The sequence below is a fragment of the Pseudophryne corroboree genome, chromosome 4 (assembly GCF_028390025.1).
Source record: "Pseudophryne corroboree isolate aPseCor3 chromosome 4, aPseCor3.hap2, whole genome shotgun sequence".
NCBI classification, from domain to species: domain Eukaryota; kingdom Metazoa; phylum Chordata; class Amphibia; order Anura; family Myobatrachidae; genus Pseudophryne; species Pseudophryne corroboree.
In genome coordinates this window covers 581222942-581241930 of record NC_086447.1, presented here as the reverse complement: position 1 = coordinate 581241930, position 18989 = coordinate 581222942, and the positions used below count along the sequence as shown (strand labels likewise).

Genomic DNA, 18989 nt, shown 5'->3' with positions numbered 1-18989 from the left:
ATCTCGTTCATTAATGAACAAAATCGTTCATATCTTTCAGTGTTATCGCTTAGTGTGTAGGGCCCGTTACACACTCAAGATATACTCTACCTACAATTCAAGTTGCTGCAATTAAAGAGATACTAGTTTACATGTAAACTGTTTGTATTGTTTGTTTAAATTCCACAAATAGCAGCGCTTTGTTGATGAAATGTCACATAGAAATATTTGATGATAATGAATTTATTTCCATAAAATTGGGCTTCCAAACATTTGCGTAAAGCACAAATAAAAAAATATTTTTAAAAAGACCACACAGATTGGGTATCGGATGCAGCACAGTTCGAAAGTCCGTTCCCTTTATAGCACCTCCCTGTGCGCCACTTTGCAAAGAGTCCCGGTTAGAATATTTCTTATTTCAAATAAATGATACCTGAGTCACTGGAGGATTTAGTGTCCTGGAATAGTTGTAGCCAGAGTCCTCACAAGAGCTGTGACCCTAAACGGTAAAGTTCAAAACACCGGTAGATGACTCCACATAGTTGGCATTCGATTGCAGGAGGTTGGTCAGGAAAGTGCTGAGTGTGGCTCCCAATGTGGGCTATCCACTGACGCGTTTCGCTGCACCTGGCAGCTTTTTCAAAGGCCGTTTTTTTTTACATTGCACTCAGCACTTGATAACCGTAATCGAATAAGTCCCCAGAGAGAGCCCTCAGCACAGCCTAACCAGCGCTGTGGTTATGTGACCAATACAGAGCTCAGCCAATAGCGTTCCATGGCTAGCATGTGTTTTGTCACATAACCACAACTCTATTTGTGCTCTGTCGGAGCTATCTGATGAGGCATGTCTCTTAAAAATGAGGAAGGGATCTCTGATGGGAAGGATATTTGTGGCTGTTCCTCAAATCAGAGTTGCTGATGTCACTCTGACACGTACGGTGGGATGTAATGGAGTCTGAGTTCACCAGGGGTGCAGGATGCGAGCCGATTTCAGTTTTCTTTTTTAAAGGGGCAAACACAAAATCATGCCTTGTAAGCGATTGCCCCTTTAAAAAGATGGCAGAGATCGGCCGACACCCAGCACCTCCTGCGATCTTGGACTCCATTACATCCCGCCGCTAGTCACAGATCTCCCTTACATCATACTTCCCTCCTCCCAACATTAAGATGAAGGGTACGGTTTAGACAGCGGGAAAATTGCAGAGAGGGTAGATGGATGCGTTCATTTGTGTTTCAGCAAGCAGCATTATATATCAGTGGGCTATAACCTAGGCATATTAAAAAAAAAATAAGTATCCAGCTGGGTGTGGCATGATATGTCGATTTCATAAAATAATAGAATGTCGACATTGTCTCTGGTGGTGCACCCGGAGACTTGCCTGCTCCCAATGGCTGCAGCGGCCCCAGTGGTCATATGACTGTTTCGGTAGAGCTGCATTCCGGTGAGTGCACTTGACCTAACACTAATCGGGCCGCTTGGTGCCTAACCCTAATTCTCCCCCTAGTGCCTAACCCTAACTCTCCCGTCTCGCTGCCTGACCCTAATGTCGACATTCTGATAATGTTGTGATGTGTCATGTCGACATTCTGGATGTACAGGTGGACAGCTTTGTAGGTTTTGAAATGGCAGATAGCTGTTTATCCAAGGATGTCTTGGTTGAGTCATTTTTTTTTTCCAGCAACTGAAAATCCATGTTAACATTTCAATAACTGTTAGCATTATGAATGTCAACCTATTAGCTGCTTATTTTGAACAAGGATGTCCAAACATGATGCTGATGTCTTGATTTCAGTATCTCAAAGTAGAGATCCCTTGCCTAAAGCTGGATACACACTTGAAAGACCAGACTATCTAGCACTGATACAATACATCAAGTCTGCATGCACATTGCATGATATGTTGTACGATATATATCGTTTCGGGGGAACTTGACCGTATCATAATATCAGGTGGCATGATAGGAATGGACGTTGTGTGTAAATTACAGATCTGTAGTACACACTACATGATGATGCAGAGTGGTCGCAGGTGCCATGATTGACATATCAGGCCTAAGTCAGAGATGATTTACGTACATCTCCAATGGTGTGCGATCTGCACTGCATATGCAGATCTCGTTCTGATAGATCACACGTAGTTCCCTCTAAGCTGCAGCATTATTGACATGCTGCGCCCGTTTGGGGTTGTGGTCAGGGCAGTGACAGCCATTGTTCTTGAAAATGGATGTTTTTGAGACGTGCCGAGGCTAGTGTCTGCTTCCTACAACGCAGCATCACTGGCCTCTGTAGCGTGAAAACACATGCAACACCTGCCTTTCTGAGTAATCTGAGGGTTACTCAGATGACCAGTGTGCGCGCAGAGGAATCTGATGCTGTGTCTTTCCTAAGCAGCAGCGGATCACAAAAGCATGCAATGGGTGTCTTTCTACACAAGACTCCTGCTTTTTTTACATATTTCAGCACAGCCGCTGCTTACTGCGTCCATCTCTGAATCTGGCCCATTTTGTAGTAATGTCACCATGTAAGCACTGTTAAGTTCTAACTTAACCTGCCCAGTTACTAATAAGCTCAAATTAGCATTTTGCTAATAATGTTACTTTTTTTTTTTTTTAATCGGGGGGGGGGGGGGGGGGGGGGGGGGGACTCTTAATGAGGAATACACAAGAGATACACTTTGCTTTATGACATTGGGACACAGTGAGACAGTGTAGATGCTGCTTCATTTCTCATGATTCTGTTAATGTTTCTGGCCTGAAATAAATTGAGTCCTAAAATATTGATCATCCACAAAAATCATGGAAGAGAAAATATAGAAAATAAAAAAAATTGGCAGCAGTCTCCTACAGTACATACTACGTGTGGTTATATATTGTGTCCGTGTGTGTAAAATATGATTAAAAAGTCAATGTCTGAAAGCAGTATCTGCTACAATGAGTGGTCACTGTACTTTGTATAAAGGATTTTTACATTATTCCTGCATTGCTCAGGGTGCTGCATTCTAACTGATCTAGCGCCTTCTTTTGTTATCCACAGTAACATCTAACATAGGCTGTAATGAGATAAAGGTAATAATATGGGGAGTATAAATTTATCATGTGAACTGGTTTTCCAAATGTTAACTTTTCGTAATCGATTTACTACTAGTTAATGTTGGTGTTAGATATTTGTTCTTGAACTAATTTCAGATGAGATTGTAAGTAGCCTGGCGTCAGCTCTTTGTTTAACTAAAAAGCAAAAAGTTTGCTTTTAAAGCAAATTCTATAGGGGAATTCAATTAAACGTGCTATTGAATATCATGGGGAATGAGTGGCCGGAGTTATTCAAATAGCTGTGGATTTCTACCCGCACCCACCCAAGCCAACAGCATTGCACCTGGCATTTAAGAAGGAGAATGCCTTTTACCACAACTATACAGCATTATTTAGGTGTGATAACCAGCATCTGCTGACTAATTGAAAAGCTCCAGGCATTCGTTCCCTGCACTTTACAGTAGCGTGTTTAATTGAATTCCCTCCCTATAAAAGTTGTCCTTTTAATGCCTAATTTTATAAATATGTATTTTGTAGCTTTACTGGTACATCAGAAGGCGAGAATGGAGCGACTTCATCGAGAACTTGAAGTGCAAAAGAAAAAGCTGAACAAACTTAAAACAGAGGTCAATGAAATGGAAAATAATCTCACTCGGAGACGCCTAAATAGGTCTAATTCTGTTTCCCAAATTCCATCAGTAAGTTTTAATTTTCTTATTTTAAATTCCTGTTAATTTGTAAGATTGAACAATAGTTAACCCCAGTGATGTGGTCAACATTGTTTTTACTTATTGCCAAAATTGAAGTTTGAAACAGATGTTTTATGAAATACTATGCAGGATGGTATTCTGTACTCTGAATACAGGCTGCATTAAACTAAGGAGCGGACTCGATTCGCCACGAACTGGCATCTGCAACTTGCATTGTGAATTTATACCTCCGTAGGCTGCAAGCTGAATCTGCCTTCTGCAGGTTACACATGGAACCGGCAGCTTCTGCGGCTAATTGAATAGATCCCTAAAAGTTTTAGTCCGTTTCTTTCTGCAAGCGGGTACCCTGGTGGAAGGCTCTTAAATCCTAACAACATTCTCTACCCAAATTACCTCATTGTAAAAGTGTTTCTTGCGCAGCTGTGTAATATTTTGAATTTTCTTTTTTAAGCTGGAAGAAATGCAACAGTTAAGGAGTTGTAACAGACAGCTGCAGATTGACATAGACTGTCTCACCAAAGAAATTGATCTTTTTCAGGCAAGAGGTGAGTTACTGTCATTTGGGTAGAGAAGCCTGATGTCTAGGGCTGTTGATATCGTTTTTGCCTGCAGTTCTGTTGTGCATAATTCAGATTGCTCTTAAAACATAAGAGCAAGACAAAGTAACAGTGCTGTATTAAGAGAAACTAGTGTGATGATATATTAATTTGAAACAGCCATAAATCTCCTATATTAAATACTAAATGTTAACATACTCAATAGTTAGTAATACTAAAACTTATCACTAAAAATACCCGACACATTTCTCGTCGGCACTTTATGAAGGGTATGCAATAAGCCTCTGGATGTTCAGGGCATAGATAAAGTAGGCACAATCTGACGGTCTAGTTGTGAACTGTAATCTCTGACTCAAGTCCTTGTGAAATGTCAAGGCACAAAACTGTATATAAGCAGCACTGCACACTACCTCATAATGCCACCCATCTGTAATAAAATGGGGAACAAAAAAAAAAATATATATATATATATATATATATATATATATATATATATATATATATATATATATATATATATATATATATATATATACAGAGAAAGGTACGGCACTCCTAAAGCTCTATTTGTATAATGCCGGTGCCTCCGTAAAACCGAAGTAATATAACAAAGTACAGACGTGGCACTCACGGCAACTCCAAGAAATCACACAGTCAACAGAAGTTGTTGTAACGTTTCAGTGGACACCCCACTGTCGTCAGTGGGGTGTCCACTGAAACGTTACAACAACTTCTGTTGACTGTGTGATTTCTTGGAGTTGCTGTGAGTGCCACGTCTGTACTTTGTTATATATATATATATATATATATATATATATATATATATATATATATATATATATATATATATATATATATATATATATATACACACACGCACTTACCACTCATAGGGTAGCCCATGACCACATCACTCAAATACATACAAACAGAACACTCAGCGCTCATCATAGCAAGCTCACTTATCCTCAACACATCAATAAATAAAAGATGGGGGGTTAGTTAGTGAATTGGCCAATGCACAGAAGCATGCAAACCGAATGCCAAGTTTTCAGTTTGTGTGTGTGTGTGTGTGTGTATATATGTGTATGTGTATATATATATATATATATATGTGTGTGTGTGTGTGTTAATAGGCACTCCGATAAACGTAATAATAACCACGGTGCCCTCCTCAAGTAAATACACACGGAGAGGTCCCCTGGGTAGGAGTATGGGAATTCCCCCAACAGCAAAACAGGTATCAGGTGGCACTCGTTGGATTTGATGAAAAAAGTTATGTAGTCAAATGACAAAAAGCATGTCACCTTGAGAAAAACGCCCTGTGTGGTGTTGAAATGTCTGTTTTACATCATGCTTTTTGTCACTTGAATACATAACTTTTTTCATCAAATCCAACGAGTGCCGCCTGGTACCTGTTTTGCTGTTGGGGGAATTCCCATACTCCTACCCAGGGGACCTCTCTCTCTCTGTGTGTGTGTGTGTGTGTGTGTGTGTGTGTGTGTGTGTGTGTGTGTGTGTGTGTGTGTAGAGAGAGGAGGCTGACTATCGGTTTGTTTCAGTCTGGGCCAATTTTGTGTATTAAGAATTCACATGTTAATATTTTATCAGTACAGAAAGCCAATTCTCTTGTTATACATCGGTAGCGGTAGCTGACTTTACTATGTTCATGATAGCATCCAATTCCCATCACAAAACCAACCCACCCTAAAGGCACCCATATGCCATGATGATGATGATGATGATGATGATGTAGTAGTAGTCTCTACATTTTGCTCCCAATGTAAAATACCAAAGCAATTATGCTCAAATATGTACTATGTGGGTTGGTTCCATTTCATAGTCACTGCATCTTAATGATGTTGAAAGTCTAATGCCCCATTCAGATTGTTGATGATGTTAGGGGGTTTTGTTTTGTTTTTTTGCTGCAGTAACAAAACCTCTAAGAGGTTGAACTTTACTTCACTTAATATTTTATGTTAGTAAGAATATTAAACTGGAAAATGAAGCAGCAATTGCCAGTAGAATAGTTGGAAATCCACCATGTTATTAGTTGGAAATATACCACATTGGAGTTGCTTGTTGTGCTATTATGAAGCCCTGCCAGTAATGCTGGCAGTAACATGGCTGTATTGGCATGGTGTTCATATATAGAGCTTCATTGTGACTGCAATTCTCTTTGATTACAATTTGTAACACTTGTTATATGAACATTAACTGGTCAATAAAACACTTGTTGCTTCACAATTTATATTTAAAATAAAAACCAACCTACATTTTAGCTATCATTCTGCTTGTAAATCTAATTCATGTTACATTTTTGGATTTTTCCACAAGTTTTTCATTATATTGCAGTGATTTATATATGTACAATTATTGGTTTTATGTTTTCTTTTTAGGGCCACACTTTGATCCCAGTGCTATACATAATTTTTATGACAACATTGGATTTCTTGGCCCTGTGCCGCCAAAGCCTAAAGGTACAGCATCTGTTGGTAAGTTCAGTACAATTGTGTATAATGCTCTAGTGCAGGCCTGGCCAACCTGTGGCGCTCCAGCTGTTGTAAAACTACATGTCCCATCATGCTTTGCCACAGTTATTTTTTATTAGGGTATGCTAAAACACTGGCAGGGCATGCTGGGATGTGTAGTTTCACAACATCTGGAGAGGTTGGCCAGGCCTGCTCTAGTGTTTCTCCAGATAACCCCAAGTATGGATGGTAAATTAAGAAACCCTAATTTGAGACTGCAATGATCTGGTCAGACCCAGACATACACTAATTTTTAATGCATCTCCCTCTTGCATATGATGCATGGTATCCGGACTCCAGGTCGACACCAAAAGGTCGATGGGTTTTTCACTTTTTTTCTTTCTTTAGTTTTTTGAACTTTTTCATACTTTACGATCCATGTGGACTACGATTGAGAACGGTAACCTGTGCCAAGCGCATCGAGGCACCTTGCCCGAAGGATGGCGAGCCATGCGTGGGGACACGGTGCACTAATTGGGGCTCCCGGTCACTCTACGAAGAAAACTACGCCAATTTTTTTTTTTTTTTTTAAACTCATGTCGACCTTTTGTCCATGTCGACCGAAGGTGTCAACCTTTTTGGTGTCGACCTGGAGTTTCAGACACATAATGCATTGCGTGCACCTATGGCATACATATTTAGTTCTCAATTATCTGCCCTAAGCAACACAGAAATGGTAGCAGTTGGCTTACCATGTTACAGATGTCCTCATACACTATTGCTGCAGTCACACCAAACATCGCTTCTTGATGCTACAGATCTGTGTAACTCAGTTCTGCGTTAAGCGTCGTTTAAGTCTTTTTGTTTCAAATGTGCGTCTTAAACGCAATGCAATGTGACAAAACTGCTTCACGAGACTTCGCTATTATTTCTGTGGCCACCTGAAACATAGAATTTGACAGCAGATAAGAACTACTTGGCCTATCTAGTCTGCCCTAAACACATGTACATGCACATCACTTTTCTCTAACGTCCTAGTGGATGCTGGGAACTCCGTAAGGACCATGGGGAATAGCGGGCTCCGAAGGAGGCTGGGCACTCTAGAAAGATCTTAGACTACCTGGTGTGCACTGGCTCCTCCCACTATGACCCTCCTCCAAGCCTCAGTTAGATTTCGTGCCCGGCCGAGGTTGGATGCACACTAGGGGCTCTCCTGAGCTCTTAGAAAGTTATAGTCTTAGAATTTGTTCTTTTCAGTGAGACCTGCTGGCAACAGGCTCACTGCAGCGAGGGACTAAGGGGAGAAGAAGCGAACTCGCCTGCTTGCAGCCGGATTGGGCTTCTTAGGCTACTGGACACCATTAGCTCCAGAGGGATCGACCGCAGGCCCAGCCTTGATGTTCGGTCCCGGAGCCGCGCCGCCGTCCCCCTTACAGAGCCAGAAGCAAGAAGATGGTCCGGAAAATCGGCGGCATGAAGACATCAGTCTTCACCAAGGTAGCGCACAGCACTGCAGCTGTGCGCCATTGCTCCTCTCACACACTTCATACTCCGGTCACTGAGGGTGCAGGGCGCTGGGGGGGGGCGCCCTGAGGCAGCAATAAAAACACCTTGGCTGGCAAAAATACCTCAATATATAGCCCCAGGGGCTATATATGAGGTAAATACCCCTGCCAGAAGTCCATAAAAAACGGGAGAATAGGCCGCGAAAAAGGGGCGGAGCCTATCTCCTCAGCACACTGGCGCCATTTTCCCTCACAGCTCCGTTGGAGGGAAGCTCCCTGGCTCTCCCCTGCAGTCTACAAGGGTTAAAAAAAGAGAGAGGGGGCACTAAATTTAGGCGCAGTATACATTATATATATAGATATAAAGCTATAGGGGACATAACTCAGTTAGTCCCTGCAGTATATAGCGCTCTGGTGTGTGCTGGCATACTCTCACTCTGTCCCCCCAAAAGGGCTTTTGTGGGTCCTGTCCTCGTTTAGAGCATTCCCTGTGTGTCTGCGGTGTGTCGGTACGGCTGTGTCGACATGTTGAATGAGGAGGCTTATATGGTGACGGAACAGAGGCCGATATATGTGATGTCGCCCCCTGTGGGGCCGACACCAGAGTGGATAGAGAGGTAAAAGGTATTAACCGACAGTGTCAACTCCTTACATAAAAGGGTGGATGACGTAACAGCTGTGGGACAGCCGGCTTCGCAGCCCGCGCCTGCCCAGGCGTCTCAAAGGCCATCAGGGGCTCAAAAACGCCCGCTCTCTCAGATGGCAGACACAGATGTCGACACGGAGTCTGACTCCAGTGTCGACAAGGTGGAGACATATACACAATCCAATCCGTGACTTGATCCCGGCAATAAAAAATGTGTTATACATTTCTGACTTTAACCTCTATAAATGGGTTTTAGGTTTGGGGAGAAAAAACAGGCAGTGTTTTGTTCCCCCATCAGATGAATAAATGAAGTGTGTGAAAAGCGTGGGTTCCCCCGTTAAGAAACTGGTAATTTATAAAAAGTTACTGATGGCGTACCCTTTCCCGCCAGGAGGATAAGTTACGCTGGGAGATATCCCCTAGGGTGGATAAGGCGCTCACACGTTTGTCAAAAAAGGTGGCACTGCCGTCTTAGGATACGGCCACTTTAATAGGTACCTGTTGATAAAAAAAAACAGAGGCTATCCTGAAGTCTGTATTTACACACTCAGGTACTAGACTGAGACCTGCAGATAGTGCTGCTGCAGCGTGGTTGGTGACCCTGTCAAACAGGGATAATAGTTGGCAAACATAAAAACATATTAAAGACGTTGTCTTATATATGGGAGATGCACAGAGGGATATTTTGCCGGCTGGCATCCAAAATAAATGTAATGTCCATTCTGTCAGGAGGGTATTAGAGACCTGTCACTGGACAGGTGATGCGGACTTAAAAAGCGCATAGAGAGCCTTATAAGAGTGAGGAATTATTTGGGGATGGTCTCTGGGACCTCGTATCCACAGCAACTGCTGGGAAGAAATAATTTTACCTCAGGTTTCCTCACAGAAAAAGGTACAGTCCTTTCGGCTTCAGAAAAGCAAGCGGGTCAAATGGCGCTTCCTTTCTGTACAGAGACAAGGGTAGAGGGAAAAAGCTGCACCAGTCAGCCTGTTCCCAGAATCAAGATTCTTCCCCCGCCTCCTGTGAGTACACACCATGACGCGGGTGCTCCACAGGTGTAGCCAGGTACGGTGGGGGGCCGCCTCAAAAATTTCAGCAATTAGTGGGCTCGCTCACAGGTGGATCCCTGTTTCTTCCAAGTAGTAATTTCAGGGGTACAAGCTGGAATTAGAGAAGTCTCCCCCCAGCCGTTTCCTAAAATATGCCTTGCTGACAACTCCCTCAAGCAGGGAGGCTGTGCTAGAGGCAATTAATAAGCGGTATTCCCAGCAGGTAATACTCAAGGTGCCCCTACTTCAACAAGGACGGGGTTACTATTCCACACGGGTTGGGGTACCGAAACCGCATGGTTCGGTGTGACCCATTTTATATTTAAAATCCTTGAACATAAAAAAATTCAAGTTCAAGATGGAATCGCTCAGGGCGGTTATTGCAAGCCTGGACGAGGGGGATTACATGGTATCCCGGGACATCAAGGATGCTTTCCTGCATGTCCCCATTTACCATCCTCGCCAGGAGTACCTCAGATTTGTGGTACAGGATTACCATTACCAAGTCCAGACACTGCCGTTTGGAATGTACATGGCACCGAGGGTGTTTTATCAAGGTAATGGCCGAAATGATGATACTCCTTCAAAAAAAAGGGAGTTGTAATTATCCCGTAATTGGACAATCTCGTTATAAGGGCGAGGTCCAAGGAGCAGTTGGTAGTCGGGGTAGCACTATTTTGGAAAGTGCTACAACAGCATAGGTGGATTCTAAACAGTCCAAAGTCACAGCTGGTTCCTATGACACGTCTACTGTTCCTGGGGATGGTTCTGGACATAAACCAGAAATAGTGTTTCTCCCGGAGGAGAAAGCCAAGGAGTTGTCATCTCTAGTCAGAGACCTCCTGAAACCAAAATAGGTAGCGGTGCATCATTGCACGCGAGTCCTGGGAAAAATGGTAGCTTCTTACGAAGCAATCCCATTAGGCAGGTTCCATACAAGAACTTTTCAGAGGGACCTGTTGGACAAGTGGTCCGGATCGCATCTTCCGATGCATAGGCTGATAACCCTGTCTCCAAGGACCAGGGTATCTCTACTGTGGTGGCTGCAGAGTGCCCATCTTCAAGAGGGCCGCAGGTTCGGCATACAGGACTAGGTCCTAGTGACCATGGATTCCAGCCTTTGAGGCTGGGGGGCAGTCACATAGGGAAGAAACTTCCAGGGACTTTGGTCAAGTCAGGTTATTTCCCTACACATAAATATTCTGGATCTGAGGGCCATTTACAATGCCCTGAGGCCAGCAAGGCCTCTGCTTCAAAACCAGCCGGTACTGATCCAATCAGACAACATCACGGCAGTCGCCCATGTAATCAACGGGGCGGCACAAGAAGCAGGATGGCGATGGCAGAAGCCACAAGGATTCTCCGATAGGCGGAAAATCATGTGTTAGCACTGTCAGCAGTGTTCATTCCCGGAGTGGACAACTGGGAAGCAGATCTTCTCAACAGACACGACCTCCACCCGGGAAAATGGGGACTTCCTCCAGAAGTCTTCCAATAGGATTGTACACCATTGGGAAAGGCCACAGGTGGACATGATGGCGTCCCGCCTTAACAAAAAGCTATAAAAGATATTGCTCCAGGTCAAGGGACCCTCAGGCGATAGCTATGGACGCTCTGGTAACACCGTGGGTGTACCAGTCGGTTTAGGTGTTCTCCCCTCTGCCTCTCATACCAAAGGTACTGAGAATAATAAGAAGGCGAGGAGTAAGAACGATACTCGTGGATGGCCAAGAAGAGCTTGGTACCCAGAACTTCAAGAATTTATATCAGAGGACCCATGGCCTCTGCCACTCAGTCAGGACCTGCGGCAGCAGGGGCCCTGTCTGTTCCAAGACTTACCGCGGCTGCGTTTGACGGCATGGCGGTTGAACGCCGGATCCTGAAGGAAAAGGATATTCCGGAGGAAGTAATTCCTACGCTTACTAAAGCCAGGAAAGAGGTTACAGCAACTCATTATCACCGCATATGGCGAAAATATGTTGCATGGTGTGAGGCCGAAAGGGCCCCAACAGAGGAATTTCAACTAGGTCGATTTCTGCATTTCCTGCAAGCAGGAGTGACTATGGGCCTTAAATTGGGTTCCATTAAGGTACAGATCTCGGCTCTGTCGATTTTCTTTCAAAAAAGAACTAGCTTCAGTACCTGAAGTTCAGACATTTATAAAAGGAGTGCTGCATAGTCAGCCCCCGTTTGTGCCTCCTGTGGCACCTTGGGATCTCAACGTGGTGTTGAGTTTTCTTAAAATCACTTTGGTTTGAACCACTAAAAACCGTGGATCTGAAATATCTCACATGGAAGGTGGTTATGTTATTGGCCTTGGCTTCTGCCAGGCGAGTATCAGAATTGGCGGCTTTGTCTTGTAAAAGCCCTTATTTGATTTTCCATATGGATAGGGCAGAATTGAGGACTCGTCCCCAGTTTCTCCCTAAGGTGGTGTCAGCGTTTCACCTGAACCAGTCTATTGTGGTGCCTGCGGCTACTAAGGATTTGGAGGACTCCAAGTTGCTAGACGTTGTCAGGGCCCTGAAAATATATGTTTCCAGGACGGCTGGAGTCAGAAAATCTGACTCGCTGTTTATCCTATATGCACCCAACAAGCTGGGTGCTCCTGCTTCTAAGCAGACTATTGCTCGTTGGATTTGTAGTACAATTCAGCTTGCACATACTGTGGCAGGCCTGCCACAGCCAAAATCTGTCAATGCCCATTCCACAAGGAAGGTGGGCTCATCTTGGGCGGCTGCCCGAGGGGTCTCGGCTTTACAACTTTGCCGAGCAGCTACTTGGTCAGGGGCAAACACGTTTGCAAAATTCTACAAATTTGATACCCTGGCTGAGGAGGACCTGGAGTTCTCTCATTCGGTGCTGCAGAGTCATCCGCACTCTCCCGCCCGTTTGGGAGCTTTGGTATAATCCCCATGGTCCTTACGGAGTTCCCAGCATCCACTAGGACGTTAGAGAAAATAAGAATTTACTCACCGGTAATTCTATTTCTCGTAGTCCGTAGTGGATGCTGGGCGCCCATCCCAAGTGCGGTTTATCTGCATTACTTGTACATAGTTATTGTTAACTAAATCGGGTTATTGTTGAGCCATCTGTTGAGAGGCTCTATTGTTTCATACTGTTAACTGTGTTTCATATCACGAGTTGTACGGTGTGATTGGTGTGGCTGGTATGAGTCTTACCCGGGATTCAAAATCCTTCCTTATTGTGTACGCTCGTCCGGGCACAGTACCTAACTGAGGCTTGGAGGAGGGTCATAGTGGGAGGAGCCAGTGCACACCAGGTAGTCTAAGATCTTTCTAGAGTGCCCAGCCTCCTTCGGAGCCCGCTATTCCCCATGGTCCTTACGGAGTTCCCAGCATCCACTACGGACTACGAGAAATAGAATTACCGGTGAGTAAATTCTTATTTTTTTTGTCGGGAGCTAATTATCCTACCAGTATATTTATGGAGTGTGGGAGGAAAACGGATTACCCAGAGGAAACCGATGCAAGCACAGGGGGAACATGCAAACCCCATACATCTACGGCCATGGTGGCAATCGAACTCATGAGCTCAGTGCTTTGAGGACAACAGCTCATAAGTACAGTATATAAATATATTTTTTATTTTCTTTAGAAGATCAAATTAATTGTGTAGCTCTCAGCCTATACTGCATTCTATTAGCACCGATATATGTTGACATTAGTCTGGCAATCAGAAAATGGTTATTTAGCTTACAGTACTGTTGCAAATATTGGTTTCAGTAAGTTTAATGATCGTTGCCTATAAGAGTTGAGTTTTCTGGTTTCCCTGCGTAAGTTCACTTTTACTCTATCTGTTTCTATCCCCACTGACAAAGAAATGTTCACACATTAGTTTTTAGCTCTCTGCAGTTTCCAAAGTCCTAAAACAGAGCGCAGCCCAAACCCAGATACTTGATATACTGTTTTCCATTTAGTGCCTTATGGAAGACTTCTGGCACACACAATTATATGTGGAGCCAACGTGTTTTTTTTTCCTCCTTTTCTCTGTAACTGTAGTTTTATTTTTAGAAAGACACTTCATACACCCATGGAGCTGGTCAATTTTTATATAATCGTTGTTTACATAGTGCCTGGTGTACAAAACAAATGTTTTGTCTTTGCTCTTTTTGGTTTGCATGTAAATGTAGTGATTTTGTAGGTCTGTTGTGCCACACGTATTTACTCCCAGGTGACTGCTTCCTACATCCGCCTACCTGCCTCACAGGTAATCCAAAGGCAGAGGGATTACAGGTAGCAGCCGCGTGTCAATATAGAGCATCATGTGAGGTGGCCTGCAAGTGGAGCTAATATAATTGCATTCTGCAGAGAACATAGAAATATTGTATACTATGCGTTTCATTTTTTTCCATTACAAACACTAAATTCTCAAAACTGACTGCTAAAAGAATAGACACACATGGAAAAGTGTATCTGTACAAATCATAAGTATTCCTCACTTAAAAATGTATTTAAGCAGAAATCTAATATTAAACACAATTAAGGCATGTATCACAATACTGGGAATAGGCCAGCCCTCTATCCTTTCACTTTGTGGTAGATCCAAATAGATAGATACCCACAAAGCGCCATTATGTTCTCAACTCTCAATGTTTTATTCCCTTACAGAACAAAGGTCCACTGTCAAAACACCAAAGAATGTTCCAGACATGGAGGAAGATGAGGGGTCTCAGTGGAACTGCACTGCATGTACTTTTCTAAACCACCCTGCCTTAAACCGTTGTGAACAGTGTGACATGCCCAGGCATTACTGAGCCAGTAGGTCTTTATACCTTTTGTGTCATTGGAAATTCAAGGAAATAAAATTCAACACAACTATTCTAAATGATAGGAGTAATTAAGTCTGAAAGTGTGGCCTCTGGTTGTTTACTTATGGTAAACGTCAGCCACAGAATAATACCTCAGTGTTGTATTGTGTGCAGTTGGGCTTTTGCCTCTCTTAAATTCTCTGATCAATGTAAAACTGAGACACCTGGTTCCCAACTGCCACCTGTACCATGTACAGTATTAACCTTTCTAAGAAGAATTCTCACTGTGCCCAGTGTTTTGGGCTCTTGCTAATCTCTCTGCAAAAGTTACTGGAGTGTTTTGAATATATTCAGTGGAGAAGAGAAGTGTGAGAGTTTGGTCAGCTTTTTATTTCTCCATAAGACAATCTAACGCCAAAAACAGTACATAGAGAGGAAATGCAACTTGCTGTGACCTGTTGCCGCCACATGAACAGAAAAAGGACTTAGTAGTTCATTGGTTATAGTGCCTCTCAAGAACCTCCCTTGGCTTGTGAAACCAGCATCAGTACAATCAAGTGTAACGAAGAAAATGAAAAAAAAAACTGCATGCATTGTCTGTACGATACAGTGAAATTACCCACCGCTTTTTTTTTTTTTTTAGTTTGTTTCCATTTTGTACATAGCTCTAAAGCCTGCTTGATTTTTTTTTTCTTTATTTTTATTGTTCTCGCCTTTATTAATTTTCTGTACTTCTGTATGTATAGTTTAATAGGGTTTTTGTTTCCTTTCTTTTAAATTTTTTGGCACAATCAATGTCCTTTTTTAAAGCTTTTCTCAAAACAATGGTGCCTTAAGTTGGTGGCGGGAGGGAATAAAGCATTGTGCATAGTTTCATATTGTTAGTTATCTCTCCCAACAGAACTTCTTTCTTGTATATGCTGATGTCCTGTGAAAAGGCACAATGTCTTTTAAAAGAGTATATCAATAATTTTCTGTACACATTTGAATTTTACAGTGGGTGTCTCTCTCTCTCGCTCTCAAAAAAAAGTGTATCTCCTGAACCTCACTTAAATGTTTTTTCTTTTGTAAGCAGTATTTGCTAATTGTGCGAAGCGTAGTGCGTTTAATAATCACACAACTTTGACCAAATTAATTATTTGAAGGCAATACACCCCCATGGCGGCTGTCTGTAATTATGCAGGTTTTAGTATGGAGATCTGAATTGCACATTTTTGCAAAGTGCACCTTTAAACATATTTTCAAGTACTGTAACCTCATTATCAACTTAACTATTTTGCTCTGTCTGTTTTGATAAGTTTCATAGGATGGGGGGCCTACTTGTCAGATACACATGGGTCCAGTTAGAATGGTCTGAAATTTATAACATTCCTCTTTAAGAGGATTGCTGACATTTAAACAAAAGGTCCCAATCTACCATACAGCTGGATCAATCTGATTATTGCATCCCCAGGAAAATGCTTAATAATGGTTGAGAAAAGGCACAGGCTGTTTTTTTTTTAATTATTATTATTTTTTGGTTTTGTTTTTTTAAGGATACAGCTCGAGGAATATCACGCATTTCACAAGTAACTCTCACAATTGTTGAAATTACCAATATCTGCTTGGCATCTCAGATAATGTGCATATTTGCTGCTTTATTTAAATATTGAGATAAAAAGGTTATAATCAATGGCTACCATTTCCTATCAAACTTTTTATATTAAAATAGCCATTTGATAACTAAAGTCATCCACTGTAAATTATTCAACATCTTAAATTCATTGTTTTTATGGTTTTGTACCAGTAAACTAAAATGTGATAAGCTTTACTTCTAAGGCTCTTCCTTGTGTTGCAGAATACATTTCTAGGTAATCGTGTTGCAGAGGCTTGTGATGTTTTTAGGCCTTCCAGCACTCTAATGGGGCTAGACAGCAAAAAGAAAGCACTTACAAGCAATACTTTTTGTTAAAAAGACCATTTTACAGCTTCATCTGCAGTTTTCTGTGAAGATTGACAAATCAATTTTTACTTGTTTTATTAATAAAACTTAATTTGGATATCTTGAGTTCATGGTTTTGTGATTTAGCTGGGTAAACAGTCTTTGTAACAGATAAGTTATTTATAAAAATTAAAAAAATATATATTCTAACTAGTTCTGGTTTGTTGATTTTGTTTTTCATTGAACAGCAATTTAATTTTTATTTGTTTATTGTCCTGTTTAAACTACATGTTAAGCAGCTATAACATTATGCTTAATTATAAGCAAGTTGTTAATGCATGACGATACTCTTATTTATACTTACACACCTTGTAAAGGTGACACAGGTAGACAACCTAATTTTGAAATGACGTCTCTACCTTTTTAGTTGAAAGCAAATTTGGTGGAGCCTCTGCTTTCATAGATGATTGGGGGGGGGGGGGGGGGGGGGGGGAGCAAGCACCTCTTTTTGTTGTAAGTGGAGGCTTATATAATAAGTACCTGGAAAGTGGCACATTTTAAGTTATTTGAGAGACTCCCTGATGTGAACCTCTGAACTATTTCATTTGGGAGGTGTTGCTTCTTTGCAAAATAATTTTTATTGAAAGATTTTCATTAATACAAACATTATGAAATGCGACTTGAAGACTATTTTGAATAATACGTTATAATCTTAGAAATAAAGCAATAGCACAGATACCCATGCCTGTATATCATAAACAATATCTTCATTATTATCTGAACATATCAAATAGTAAAAATAAGAATTTACTCACCGGTAATTCTATTTCTCGTAGTCCGTAGTGGATGCTGGGAACTCTGTAAGGACCATGGGGAATAGCGGGCTCCGAAGGAGACTGGGCACTCTAAGAAAGAATTAGGACTACCTGGTGTGCACTGGCTCCTCCCTCTATGCCCCTCCTCCAGACCTCAGTTAGGGAAACTGTGCCCGGAAGAGCTGACACAATAAGGAAGGGATTTGGAATCCCCGGTAAGACTCATACCAGCCACACCAATCACACCGTACAACTCGTGATACTATATCCAGTTGACAGTATGAACAACAACTGAGCCTCACGAGCAGATGGCTCATAACAATAACCCTTTAGTTAGGCAATAACTATATACAAGTATTGCAGACAATCCGCACTTGGGATGGGCGCCCAGCATCCACTACGGACTACGAGAAATAGAATTACCGGTGAGTAAATTCTTATTTTCTCTGACGTCCTAGTGGATGCTGGGAACTCCGTAAGGACCATGGGGATTATACCAAAGCTCCCAAACGGGCGGGAGAGTGCGGATGACTCTGCAGCACCGAATGAGCAACTCAAGGTCCTCCTCGGCCAGGGTATCAAACTTGTAGAATTTTGCAAATGTGTTTGAACCCGACCAAGTAGCAGCTCGGCAAAGTTGTAAAGCCGAGACCCCTCGGGCAGCCGCCCAAGAAGAGCCCACTTTCCTCGTGGAATGGGCTTTTACAGATTTAGGATGCGGCAGTCCAGCCGCAGAATGTGCAAGTTGAATCGTGCTACAGATCCAGCGAGCAATAGTCTGCTTAGAAGCAGGAGCACCCAGCTTGTTGGGTACATACAGGATAAATAGCGACTCAGTTTTCCTGACTCCAGCCGTCCTGGAAACATATATTTTCAGGGCCCTGACTACGTCCAGTAACTTGGAATCCTCCAAATCCCGAGTAGCCGCAGGCACCACAACAGGTTGGTTCACATGAAAAGCTGAAACCACCTTAGGAAGGAATTGGGAACGAGTCCTCAATTCCGCCCTATCCTTATGAAAAATCAGATAAGGGCTTTTACAAGACAAAGCCGCCAATTCTGAGACACGCCTGGCCGACGCCAAGGCCAACAGCATGACAACTTTCCACGTGAGGTATTTTAGCTCCACGGTTTTAAGTGGCTCAAACCAATGCGACTTTAGGAAATCCAACACCACGTTGAGATCCCACGGTGCCACTGGAGGCACAAAAGGGGGCTGAATATGCAGCACTCCTTTAACAAAAGTCTGAACTTCAGGCAGTGAAGCCAGTTCTTTTTGGAAGAAAATCGACAGAGCCGAGATCTGGACCTTAATGGAACCCAATTTTAGGCCCATAGTCACTCCTGACTGTAGGAAGTGCAGAAATCGACCGAGCTGAAATTCCTCCGTTGGGGCCTTCCTGGCCTCACACCAAGCAACATATTTTCGCCATATGCGGTGATATTGTCTTACGGTCACATCTTTCCTAGCTTTAATCAGCGTAGGAATGACTTCCTCCGGAATGCCCTTTTCTTTTAGGATCCGGTGTTCAACC

At 42.6% G+C, this 18989-nt stretch overlaps 1 protein-coding gene across 2 annotated transcripts in view; it reads left to right on the top strand.

Moving 5' to 3' along the window:
• TAB2 (TGF-beta activated kinase 1 (MAP3K7) binding protein 2) overlaps positions 1-16757 on the top strand; it is a 198913-nt gene extending 182156 nt beyond the window's left edge. For both annotated transcript variants that reach the window (XM_063917506.1, XM_063917507.1), the window contains 4 exons: positions 3546-3706; positions 4170-4263; positions 6675-6770; positions 14579-16757. In XM_063917506.1, coding sequence (XP_063773576.1) covers positions 3546-3706; positions 4170-4263; positions 6675-6770; positions 14579-14724 — 497 coding nt within the window. In that variant the 3' untranslated portion in view covers positions 14725-16757. The remainder of the gene's footprint in view (positions 1-3545; positions 3707-4169; positions 4264-6674; positions 6771-14578) is intronic.
• The last annotated feature ends 2232 nt before the right edge of the window (positions 16758-18989 follow it).